The sequence below is a fragment of the Oryctolagus cuniculus genome, chromosome 1 (assembly GCF_964237555.1).
Source record: "Oryctolagus cuniculus chromosome 1, mOryCun1.1, whole genome shotgun sequence".
In the NCBI taxonomy this organism is placed as follows: Eukaryota; Metazoa; Chordata; class Mammalia; order Lagomorpha; family Leporidae; genus Oryctolagus; species Oryctolagus cuniculus.
Genome location: NC_091432.1, coordinates 18616554 through 18629183, shown reverse-complemented (window position 1 = coordinate 18629183; position 12630 = coordinate 18616554). Strand labels below are relative to the sequence as shown.

The 12630-nt window shown below is 56.3% G+C and overlaps 1 protein-coding gene across 2 annotated transcripts in view; it reads right to left on the bottom strand.

Moving 5' to 3' along the window:
• Nucleotides 1–1161: 1161 nt before the first annotated feature.
• Nucleotides 1162–12630, bottom strand: part of SPI1 (Spi-1 proto-oncogene) — a 33354-nt gene continuing 21885 nt past the window's right edge. For both annotated transcript variants that reach the window (XM_051853130.2, XM_070070644.1), the window contains exons 3-5: nt 2948–3138; nt 2159–2321; nt 1162–1841 (exon numbers count right to left, since the gene is read on the bottom strand). In XM_051853130.2, coding sequence (XP_051709090.2) covers nt 1522–1841; nt 2159–2321; nt 2948–3138 — 674 coding nt within the window. In that variant the 3' untranslated portion in view covers nt 1162–1521. The remainder of the gene's footprint in view (nt 1842–2158; nt 2322–2947; nt 3139–12630) is intronic.

The following is a 12630-nucleotide window of genomic DNA, read 5'->3' as shown; positions in this document are numbered from 1 at the left end:
GGTTAATCCTCTTCCTGCAGCGCCAGCATCCCATATGGGCACCGGGTTCTAGTCCCAGCTACTCCTCTTCCAGTCCAGCTCTCTGCTGTGGCCCAGGAAGGCAGTGGAGGATGGCCCAAGTGCTTGGGCACCTGCGCCTGCAAGGGAGACCAGGAGGAGGCACCTGGCTCCTGGCTTTGGATCGCCATAGTTCCAGCCATGGTGGCCATTTGGGGGGTGAACCAACAGAAAAGGAAGACCTTTCTCTCTGTCTCTCTCTCTCACAGTCTGTAACTCTACCTGTCAAATAAATAAATGAAAATTTAAAAAAAAATAAAAGAATGAAAGAAGCAAATCTCAGGTGCCGCCCTCCGAGGTGGACCCAACATTGAGAAAGGTCATTTATCTGGCACGGCCAGAGGGAGGATTCTGTACACCTGCTCTTCCCCGATGGGCCAAGTCGTCCCCTTCGACTCTGAAATCCAGTTTTCCTCCCCTGACCCACTTTGAAGCCGCGTCACCTGCTTCTGAGCCTTCCTGAAAAGAACACGCCGCACAACGGCAGGGTGGGGCCAGGCAGCGCGCCGGTGGGCCGCGGGGTCCTTGTCTCTGTGCTAACGGCCCCGGGGGGTCTGTAGGCTGCTTTGGGAGGGGGGCATGCCTTCTCCCAGCACCATCCTCACTGCTTCCCAGCCCATCTCTGGCCGTTCCTCCTCTGCTGGGGTTGAGGAGCCTGGACGCACAGCTGCACTAGATGGGTCGAAGACCCCTCCCCCGGATGTGCACCTTATGGGAGCTTTTGGTGGCCAGCTGGGGCTTTGGGGCTTAGATTGCTGCTCCTTGGCAGGCTGCATAGTGCTCTCTTCCAGTGCGTGACACACTGATGCCACTCACCAGCTGAGCTTGGGAACATCATGTGACCTTTGGAGCCTCAGTTTCCAGGTCCATGAAATGGGTTGATGTGACACCGCACACGTCAGTCAAGGCTGACGTGCAAACGAGCAGAAACATCTATGGTGTTGCTGCTGCTGTTAATATTCACCATCATTATCTCAGTGGGGTTTGTAACCGAAAGATTGTGAGTCCCAGCCTCACCCAGGTTTCCACTGCCACCGAATCCCGTCATGGTCACCAAGCACCTTGGCCCAGGTGCACAATTTCAAAAGCGACTCTGCAAGGGGATTAACCGCGGATAACTTTACTCTGTTCCTGGGGGAAGGCGACGGTGGGAGGGGGGCGGCGAACGGTTTGGGGGGGAGGGGAGTGCTTATAGAAGACGATCCGGCAGGGCACGCACGGGCGGGACGCCCACGCCCAGGACGCACCCCGTCACTCAGCGGGGCCCACCCTGCGGGGGCTGGAGTCCGGGTGTGTGTGTGTGGGGGGGGGCAAAGCAGGGTGTCTGGGGGCTGGGCCGAGGGGGCGGGCGAGGCCTGGCCGCCACAGTCCAGCCTCTGGCCCCGGGAGCTCGCTCCGTGTGTCCGGGCCGGCGAGGCGAGGGCTTAATGCTATGGGCAGCGGGGCGGCCCGGCGTGCCGGGGCTCAGTGGGGCGGGTGGCGCCGCTCGGCCGGGGCCCCGCGGCCCAGCACCTCGCCGCTGAACTGGTAGGTGAGCTTCTTCTTGACCTTGCGCACCTCGCCCGTCTTGCCGTAGTTGCGCAGCGCGCGCGCCATCTTCTGGTAGGTCATCTTCTTGCGGTTGCCCTTTTGCACGCCCCAGCGGTGCGCCAGCGCCTCCTTGTGCTTGGACGAGAACTGGAAGGTGCCCTTCTCCTTGTCCACCCACCAGATGCTGTCTTTCATGTCGCCGCTGCGCAGCAGGTCCAGCAGGAACTGGTACAGGCGGATCTTCTTCTTGCTGCCTGCGGGGAGGGGGGGGGGAGGCGCCAGGTGCGCTAGGGAAGGCCAGGCACCCCACCCCCACCACGCCCGCACGTGCACACGCGTGCGCTCACACCCCGACGTGCACGCCCAGCTGCACTCACAGCCCACACCCCTCACCCACGCACACACCTTCAGCTTTACACACACACACACACACCCCTGCACGTGGCTCACACACACGGCCCTGGAGAGAGACTGCCAGGGCAGCGGCCTTGGCCGAGGGCTTGTAAAGCACAGATCCAACTGCCGTCAAGGCCAGATTTAGGGCAGGGGGCGGGGCGAGGCGGGGACCTACCTGTCTCCCCATGCAGGAGACCAGGCCCGGGCTCCAGGCCGTCAGCCTCCCCGTCAGACACCTCCAGCGGGGGGCTTTGCCGCTCCCCCTCCTCCTCGTCCGAGCTGGGCTGAGCCGGGGACAGGGGTGGGTACAGGAGGCAGGTCCGGGGCAGGTAGGAGACCTGGGGGGCGGGGGGGACGGGGACTGTGGTCAGTGAGGGAGGACGCAGGCTCTGGGCTGCCGCAGGGGGAGAAGAGGGTGTGTTGGGGAAGGCAGGGGCCAGCAGGGCAGCAAAGCGCGAGACCAGGCAGGGCTGCCACGCATGGGAGCAGTGGTGCTGTGTGTGCGGGGCGCACGTGTCTCTCCCAGGGAAGGGGCACAAAGATGTGAGGACCTTGCAGCAGCCCTGGGGGGCAGTGAGGAGTGACAGGGGAGGGAAGACCCAGTGGGGGTCCCCGATTGGGGTCAGAGCCCCTGGGGCTGAGGGGTTCCGGTCAGCCAGGGGAGAGCAGCAGGCAGTGGCTCAGATGCGGGCTCCCCCAGGGCCAGGACACGGGGGGCAGCCGTCAGCGAGGGGCGGGAGGGCATTCTCCAGGCTCTGCCCCTCCTGGGGGGGAGGAGGCGTGCGGCGTGGGTCACACGGTCAGTCGGGGGGTCAGGCAGCAGCCGTTGGGGCTCCGGCCGCCGTTGGCGCCATGGGGCAGGAAGCCCAGTTGAGTAAGAGCCTGTGTCAGCTTCCTGTGAGGCTCCCGGGCCCCACCGCAGGCCGGGCGGGTGGCGGGCGGCGGGCGGCGGCGACACACGCACCTGGTGGCCGAGGCCGGTGTGGGGTGGCGCCATGGGGGTGTCGAGGACATTATGCATCTGCTCCAGCTCCATGTGGCGGTAGAGCTGCTGCAGCTGGGGCGGCTGCACACTCTGCAGCTCCGTGAAGTGGTTCTCGGCGAAGGTCTCGAACTCGCTGTGCACGTGGTGGGGGTGGAAGTCCCAGTAATGGTCTGCAGGGGGGACAGGCGGGCAGCAGGGGTGAGCCCCGGCGAGGCTCGGCACGCGGCCGGCCGGCACCACGGAAGCCAGTTGGGCCAGGCTGTTCTGGGCATTTGCCACGTGCTGGGCCAAGCTGCGAGTTTGGTTCTCCTTTCCCAACTCATTACTACATGGCCCCATTTTAAAGATGAGGACACTGAGGCCCGGGGAGGCAGCAGCCTTACATGCCTGAGAGCAGAGGCAGAGCCAGGTTCCCCTGTTTTCAGTAACTCCCGGTGGTCACAGGCCCGAGCGCCTGAGCCTGGCTGTGCTGCATCCTTGGCTGTGAGGCCTCTCTCATCTCAGTTTACTTACCTGTAGAAGGGGCACAAGTTACTGGGAAGATGAGACGCCTCCAAGGCACCTGCGCCCCCTGGCTGCCCAGCCCCATGCACATGGCCCTGTCATGTGGCCACAGTGTGATGACAGTCACAGGGCTACGTTCCTCTCACACCACAGTGGCTCAGGGTCCACGGCACTGCCTCAATGCCGGGACCTGGGGCAGCTGCCTGGGACGCTTTCCCGGAAACTGCCGCCCTGGGTGGCTGGGTCTTCGGTGGGTGAACTTGAGATGGGGAAACAGCCCCAGCCCCTGGGAGCCCGGCCTTGGCACTGGGGAAGACCTCGGGTGTGGTTTCTCCAAGAACGTGGTTTCTCCCACGTGCCCGAGGGACCTTCCCGCACACCATTGGAAGTCCAAGAGAAGGTGCGGTGACAAAATGACAGTTGGGGTTTCTCACGTGACCCAAGAGGTAGTGGACATGGTGCTGGGTCGGGCTGTGTCTCTGGGACAGGTCTACCGCCCATCGAGTGTGTGTGCACGCGTGTGCATGTAGGTCCACACGTGTCCACCTGCTCACCTGCATGCCTGTTTTTCTCTCTCTTACACACACATAGTCGCTCCCACATCCCTAAGAAGTGACCCGAGGGGCTGATGCTAGGGTATAGTGGGCTAAGCTTCCACCTGCAGCACCGGCATCCCATATGGGAGCCAGTTCGAGTCCCGGCTGCTCCACTTCTGATCCAGCTCTCTGCTATGGCCTGGGAAAGCAGTGGAAGATGGCCCAGCTGCTTGGGCCCCTGCACCTGCATGGGAGACCAGGAAGAAGCTCCTGGTTCTTGACTTCAGATCGGCACAGCTCCAGCCATTGTGGACAACTGGGGAGTGAACCAGCGTATGGAAGACCTCTCTCTCTCTCTCTCTCTCTCTCTCTCTCTCTCTCTCTCTCTGTAACTCTACCTTTCAAATAAATTAATTAAAAAAAGAAATAAATGACCAGTGTGTTTTAGCTCTGACCCAGGGACCAGGGGCCTCCATTTGGAACCCTGCTCAGTGGTGACTTTGCTCCGTGGCCCGGACAAGACATTTGTCTTCCCCCAGAGCCTCTCATCCTAGACTCTGAGAGTCAGAGACAGCCCTCGGCCGCGCGTGAAGCCGTGCCTGAGGTCTGCCTCCAGGAGTCTACGTGGCAGAGAGGAGAGGAATACGGGGTTTGGGAGTCAGGTGGAGCTGGGCTGAAATCCCGGCTCTGAGGCACTGGGTGGGTCTCTCTACTTCTTTAGGTCTCAGTTTCTTTATCTGTTACATGGGGCTCGTTTTACGCCTATCTCATAGGCCTGCTGTGAAGTTAGCGAACGGATGCCTGCAAAATGCTTGGAACAGCACCTGGCCCAAAATAAGACTCAGTAAAGAGTAGCTGTCCTCGTCACCACCACCATTGTGTTTAGATTCTCAAGAGCCCGGAGCAGCAGAGGGGCATGCGGCAGGCGTTCTTGCTTGTTGGTTGGTTGGTTGGTTTTTGTTTTGAGCAAAGCCAGATTTATTCCAGCCAGAAGCAGGCTGCAGCAGTGAGGAGGGGGCCTCCGAGAGAGGCAGACCCTGCGGCAGGCACCTTGCACCTTAGTGAGTGGCCCCGGGGGAATCGTTGTAGGGGACCTGGCTGTCACTTTGTTCCAGCGGCCGCCATTGGCACCCCAGCATCGTACCCTGAGGGTCACGGGCACCTCTCTGTTCCCAGGGCCTGGACATGGCAGGCACTCAACCAACGTCTCCCAAACGAGTAAACAAACACATGCACGAAGGAGTGAGTCTTAGCTGGCTCCTCTATGCCGTATTCTAAGCCTAAAAGTGGGGACAGAGGAGCGCGAAGGAGAACACGCAGTCTGTCCGCGCATCTCGCAGTGAGTTAACAATAGCACCAGAGACTTTGCTTGACGCGGGAGGACCTGCTGCCGAGGGGCCCTGGGATTTGGGGAGCAGATCCAGGGTCCTCTTTAGCCAGAGATCTCCCTCCAGCCTCGCTCCTGGCTTCTCCACTTCTGCCTTCCTCTGCCCACGTAGAGGGACCCAGCTCCTCGGGGATGCCTCACGGGGCCCCAGGCTGCCCCAGCTGCGAGGCTGGGAGACCCTGGTGCCTGCGGCTCTCCCAAGCCACAGTGGTGGGCGCATGGCTGCTCCTCTCCCCACCTCTGTTTAAGCTCCACAGAAGACCCCTGGGTTCCCCCCGGGTGGTCCCAGTGTTCCCCAAAGTTGGTCTCAGTTCGCCTTCTTCAGCCACTTGAGAGCTAGAGAAGGATCGGTCTGGACCCCTGCAGAGACCCTCGGAGTCAGGGGCGGGAAAGGGACTTGGGCCCCTGCATTCCCCAGGGCCTGTGGCAGGTGCTTTGCTCCCTGGAACGGGGGCCCCTGAGGGCTACGGTGGACGCCCCTGGAGCTACAGCTAAGGTTTCCAAAGGCCCAACGGAAACCTCGACTTTGGCCTGGCCCTGGGTGCTCGGACAGCGGTGACTGGTAGCAGAGATGGTGTAAGATATGGGGCCCTACGAGGGCCGGCCCGCCAAGATGCTGGCTCCTCCTCAGCGCCTCGCTCTACCCTTTTCCTGCCTTCACCAAGGCCGCCCACGGGTCCCTTGAGCATCCCTCCAGCCCCACAGAAGAGTGGACTCATTTGCATTTCTGCAGACAACTCTCGTCATGTGCAGTGGTGGGCACCCAATGCAGAGATGTCTACCAGCGTTTGATATTTGCATTTAGGGAAAATATGGCTCAAAAAAGCTAAGTCCTTTGGCTACAGCCACCATTGGTGGAGTTAAGATGCAACCTACTTGCATTCAACTCCAGAGACTGAACTCCTACCCTACAAGATAATAATGAACAACATTCCATTTTATTAATAGGTGAAAGCTTTATGTAAGACCCATGGTGACACTGGAAGACTTACTAGCTGCTACCTTTATAAAATCATATTTATTTCTTGTTTATTTGAAAGGAAGAGTGACACAGAGAGACAGAGATGTTGGATCCACTGGTTCACTCCCCAAATGCCCCCCCCCCCCAAACAGTTAGGAATGGGCCAGGCTGGAGCCAGGAGCCTGGAACTCCATCTGTGTCTTCCACATGAGTGGCAGGGACCCGGCTTTTGGGGCCATCATCACCCACTGCCTCCCAGGGTGTGTATTAGCAAGAAGCTGGATTGGAAGTGGAGGCGAGACTCGAACCTTGCACCCCAATATGAGTTGCTGCTGTCCCAAAGGGCGGCCCCACTGCTGCACCACGATCCCAACCCCTTCCTGACTCCTTTTATCCATCTGTCTGTCCACTATATCTATCATCCACCCATCACTGACCCTACACCCATCCAGCGTCGTCCAGCCAACCACACACAAGCCGTTCTCTTGATCTCTCCTTTCCTCCCTCCAAACCAACTCCCAGTCTGGGGCCAAAGTCCCACTGCCACATCTCCATTCTTACTCACTCTTTTGATGTCACTCAGACAAAAATAAAATGTTATTCCAAATCACCCCACACAAGATGTCTAAACCTGAAGCCGTCATTCACTTAACCTTAGCTCCTGAGAGCAGAAACCCAAGCCCAAAGCCCTGGGCTCTCCCCCCATCAAAACAGAGAAGAAAGACGAGGAAAAGTCCTCGTCAGTAAAGTCACAGACCTCTGGACTGGAGCTCGTGGAGCCCAGCCCTCCTGGGAACTGCTCAGACGGGGAAACTGAGGCCCACAGGGAGCTGCTGATCCCAGGGCACTGGTCGCCCTCTACCCTGTGTCCTGATTGTTAGGCTTTTAAATCATCTCCCTTGTTACAAAGACCCAGCTGGCAGGATCTGGCTTTTATTCATTTCTCAGCACCTAGCAATGTGGCCGGCATATAAATATACTTGATATATATTTACTACGTGGAAAAGTCAGCATGCCATAGACGGAGGGTTTGCTAGGTAGAAGGAAGGACAGTAGGAAAGATGAATAAGTGGATGATTGGTTGGCTGTGTGAATAAATTGGTGGGTGGGTGGAAGGTGAGTGATGTGAAAGGATGAAGGCATAGATGGGGGGGTGGGAGGGATAGATGGGTGGGTGGATGGATGGGTGGGTGGGAGGGCTGGCTGGATGGATGTATGCATGGACAGAAAGAGTCGTACTTTGAAACTCTTGCCTTCACTAATCCCAGCACAAATAGAAATTCTGTCCCACCCTTTAGGATAGCTACTATTAAAAAAACAAACAAACAAACAAAAAAAAACCAGAAAATAGCAAATATTGGTGAAGATGTGAAGAAACTAGAACTCTTGTATATGGTTGGTAGGATTGTAAAATGGCGCAGCCACAATGGAAAAATTGTATGGTTATTCCTCAAGAAATTAAAAATAGAATTACCGTATGATTCGTCAATTTCCCTTCTGAGTGTGTATCCAAAAGGATTAAGATCGGGGTCTCAAAGAGAGATTTCCACATCGCACTCGTGGCAGCATGTTCACATCAAGCAGGATGTGGAAAGGACCAAGTGTCTATTGGCTGATGAACAGATAAGCAAACTGTGGTCCGTACGTACAATGGGATATTATTCAACCTTAGGAAGGAAGGGAAGGGGGCCGGCGCTGTGGCATAGCGGGTAAAGCCGCTCCCTGCAGTGCCGGCATCCCATATGGGCACCAGTTCGAGTCCCGGCTGCTCCACTTCCTATCCAGCTCTCTGCTATGGCCTGGGAAAGCAGTGGAAGATGGCCCAAGTGCTTGGGCCCCTGTCACTCATGTGGGAGACCCAGATGGTATTCCAGACTCCTGGCTTTGGCCTGCCCAGCCCTGGCCATCACAGCCATTTGGGGAGTGAACCAGCGGATGGAAGATCTCTCACTCTCTCTGTGTCTCCTCCCTCTTTGCAACTCTGCCTTTCATATAAATAAGTCTTTAAAAACAAAAAGGGAGGTGGGCGGCATTGTAGCACAGCGGGCTAAGCCATGGCCTGCGACACCAGTATTCCATATGGCACCAGTTCAATTCCTGGCTGCTTCATTTCCAATCCAGCTCCCTACTAATGTGCCTGAGAGAACAGCCAAAGACGGCCAAGTGCTTGGGCCCCTGCACCCAGAAGCAGCTCTGGGCTCCTGGCTTTGGCCTGGCCCAGCCCCAGTCATTGTAACTGGGGAATGAACCAGTGGATGTAAGCTGTCTCTCTTTGTCTCTCCTTCTCTCTCTATAACTCTGCCTTTCAAATAAATAAATAAATCTTAAAAAAAAAAAAAAAAAGGAGGAAGGAAATCCCAACACACGCTGTAACATGAATGAACCTTGAGGACATAATGCTAATTGAAATAAGCCATTAAAAAAAATTGGTGGAGATGGCGTAGGTGCCTGACTCAGCAGTGAGACACCACTGGCGACACCCGCATCCCGTGTCAGCGTGCCGGGTTCAGGTCCCGCCTGCCTTCCATTCTGGCTTCCTGCTAATGCGCACCCTGAGAGGCATCGAGTGATGACTCAAGTATACTTGGGTCCCTGCCACCCACGTGGAAGGTCCGCACTGAGTTCTGAGCTCCTGGCTTTGGCTTGGCCTAGCTCTGGCTGTTTGCAGGCATTTGGGAAATGCGCCAGCAGATGGAAGATCTCTGTCTGTGTCTCTCTGTCTCTGTTTCTTTGCCTTTCAAATAAAAATGAAAGTAAACTTTTAAAAAAATGCCAAATGGTTCAGATGGTAAATATTATATGCATTTTACTGTGATTAAAAAGAATAATTACAACAGCAAACCCTATGAACCCTACCCTCAAAATCTACCTTGAGAGACAGCCATTCCTGTAGTGGTTAGGGTGCCGTTTGAGCTGCCCGCATCCCATGACAGAGCGCCTGAGTTTGAGTCCAGCTCCGCAGCCAATCCCGGCTTCCTGCTACTGCACGCCCTGGGAGGTGACAGCTGATGGCTCAAGTGGCTGGGTCCCTGCCAACCTCCCGGGAGACCCTGAGGAGTTCCTGACTTCCAGATGTTGCAGGCATCTGGGGAGTGACCCAGCGGATGAGTGAGTGCTGTCTGTCTGTCTCTTTTAGAATTATATGTGGGCGGGCATTGTGGCACAGCAGGTTAAGCTCCTGATGGTTCGAGTCCCTGATGCTCTTCCTTTTTTTTTTCTTTAATAGTTATTTATTTGAAAAGCAGTTACACACACAAAAAGAGACAAAGGCAGAAAGAGAGAGTGAGATGTTCATCTGTTAATTCACCCCCAAATGGTTGCAAGAGCCAGGACTGGGCCAGGCTAAAACCAGGAGCCAAGAAGTTCTTTCGGGTCTCCCAGGTGGGTGCAGGGGCCCAAGCACTTGGGCCATCTTCTACTGCTTTCCCAGATGCACCAGCAGGGAGCTGGATCAGAAGTGGAGCAGCCAGGACATGAACCGGCGCCCATATGGGATGCTGGTGCTGCAGGCAGCTACCTAATCCACAACATCAGCCCCCAGAGTGACCTTAAAAAAAAAAGATTTATTTGGCCGGCGCCGCGGCTCACTAGGCTAATCCTCCGCCTTGCAGCGCCGGCACACTGGGTTCTAGTCCTGGTTGGGGCACCAAATTCTGTCCCGGTTGCCCCTCTTCCAGGCCAGCTCTCTGCTGTGGCCCGGGAGTGCAGTGGAGGATGGCCCAAGTGCTTGGGTCCTGCACCCCATGGGAGACCAGGATAAGTACCTGGCTCCTGCCATTGGATCAGCGCGGTGCGCCGGCCGCGGCGGCCATTGGAGGGAGAACCAACGGCAAAGGAAGACCTTTCTCTCTGTCTCTCTCTCTCACTGTCCACTCTGCCTGTCACACACACACACAAAAAAAAATTGTTTATTTGAAAGGCAAAGTTACAGAGAGAGAGACAGAGAGTGAGAGAGATCTCCTAGCTGCAACTGCAGCGGCAGATGCAACTCCTAGCTGCAGATGGCTGCAACTGCTAGGGCTGGACCAGGCCCAAGCCAGGAGCCAGGAACTTCATCTGGGTCTCCCATGTGGGTGCAGGGGTCCAAGCACTTGGGCCTTCCTCTGCTGCTTTCCCAGGGCATAGCAGAGAGCTGACTCAGAAGTGGAGCAGCCGGGACTCGAACCAGCACCGACATGGGATGCCGGCATCACAGGTTGCGGCTTTACCAGCTATGCCACAGTGCCGGCCCCCAGAGTGGGCTTTTTTGAAAAACATACTCCCTAGAACCACTAGGTATGGAGTGGAGACACCAAAAACTTCAAAAAATGGGCCTGGTGTTAGGGCAGCAAAGATCCAGGTTAGGTCAACCAAGCGCTGTATCAGAGTGAGTACCTGGGCTGGCTAGGAGCCGCTAGCTCGATTCCAGCTTCCTCCACAGCAGACCTGGGAGACAGCAGTGATGACAAATGGTTGGGCCCCTGCAGCCCACATGGGAGACCCGGATTGAATCTGCCCTTAGCCCAGCCCCAGCCATCACTGAAATGGAGGGAGCCCAACTCTCTGTCTCTCAAATAAATAAAAATTCAAAAACCCAAAATCTTCCAGAAAGATCAAACAGAGAACAAATAAGTGAATGGAAACAAAAACCAAGTCAATTACAGAAAACAGAACAGGGGATGACATCAGACTTCACAAGAAAAACTCCAGCAACCGAGACGGTAGAGAAACGCTTCCAAATTTTAAAGGGGAAAAGTGACTTTCAACCTAGATTTCTTTTGTGTGTGTGTGTGTGTGTGTGTGTGTGTGTGTTTTGACAGGCAGAGTGGACAGTGAGAGAGAGAGACAGAGAGAAAGGTCTTCCTTTGCCGTTGGTTCACCCTCCAATGGCCGCCATGGCCAGCGCACTGCGGCCGGCGCACCGTGCTGATCCGATGGCAGGAGCCAGGTACTTATCCTGGTCTCCCATGGGGTGCAGGAACCAAGTACTTGGGCCATCCTCCACTGCACTCCCTGGCCACAGCAGAGAGCTGGCTTGGAAGAGGGGCAACCGGGACAGAATCCGGCGCCCCGACCGGGACTAGAACCCGGTGTGCCGGCGCCGCAAGGCGGAGGATTAGCCTAGTGAGCCGCGGTGCCAGCCCTCAACCTAGATTTCTATACGCAGTTGAACTACTAGTAGGCACATGAGAAAATAGGATAAATGGGGGTGCAGCCAAGCAAACCTGCAGAGCTCACCTCCCACACACCTTTCCCTGCTAGTCCACATCTAACCTCAGTTTGCCAGTGCCTGTTCTGAGCCCATTCACGCAGCAGCCCCCTGAATCAGGGCAGCAGTCCTGGGAAGCAGGCGCCAGGACAAAAAGACGGGGGTATGGAGATTTCGCATCTTGCCCACAAGGCACCCCAGAGGCCAGGGGCAGGTGGAAATGCCAACGACAAGTCTAACCAAAAGATAGCAAATTTCAGAACCGGGCGTGATACTGCAACTCCATTTTTGGGATGAAGAAGATATGCACGTGTGCACGTGTGTTTACAAACGTATAGATTTATATACGTAGAATACAATGTCAGTGAGGATAGGCACGCCAAGGTGCCAAGGGGGCGCGTGAGATCAGAACAGGGGAATGTCCTATGCCATATGCTGTTGTGTGTTTCAAGCTTCTGCAATGGATATTCTAAAAGTTAAACGATTTAAAATTTGTTTCTTTCACCACACACGCACGCATGCACACACACACGCACACACACACATGACGTTATTTAGATCATGTCACTTCCCTGCTCAAAATTCTCCAACAGCCTCCTGTTCTCTGGAGGAGAAAATCCAAACTCCTGGGGCTGGCGCTGTGGCACAGCAAGTAAAGCCACTGCCTGTGACACAGGCACCTCTTACAGGTGCTGGTTCAAGTCCCGGCTGTTCCACTTCTAGTCCATCTCCCTGCTAATGCACTGGGAAAGTAGCAGAAGATGGCCCATGCGCTTGGACCCCTGCCACCCACATGGGAGGCACGGATGGAACTCCAGGCTCCTGTTTGTTGTGGCCATCTAGGGAGTGAACAAGTAGATGGAAGATGCTCTCCTTCCCTCCCTCCCCCCTGTAACTCTGCCTTTCAAATAAAAATAATTCCCCAAAAATCCAAACTCGCCAAAGCCTCCAAGCCTTGTGAGATCTGCCTGCTGCTGACCGTCCGGCCACATCTGCCCTCCACGCCCCCTCTGCGCTCTGTTGGGGCCCCTCCTGCTTGCTGCTTGCTGTGCCGGCTCCCCTGCCTCTCCCCCACCCGGGTCCCTC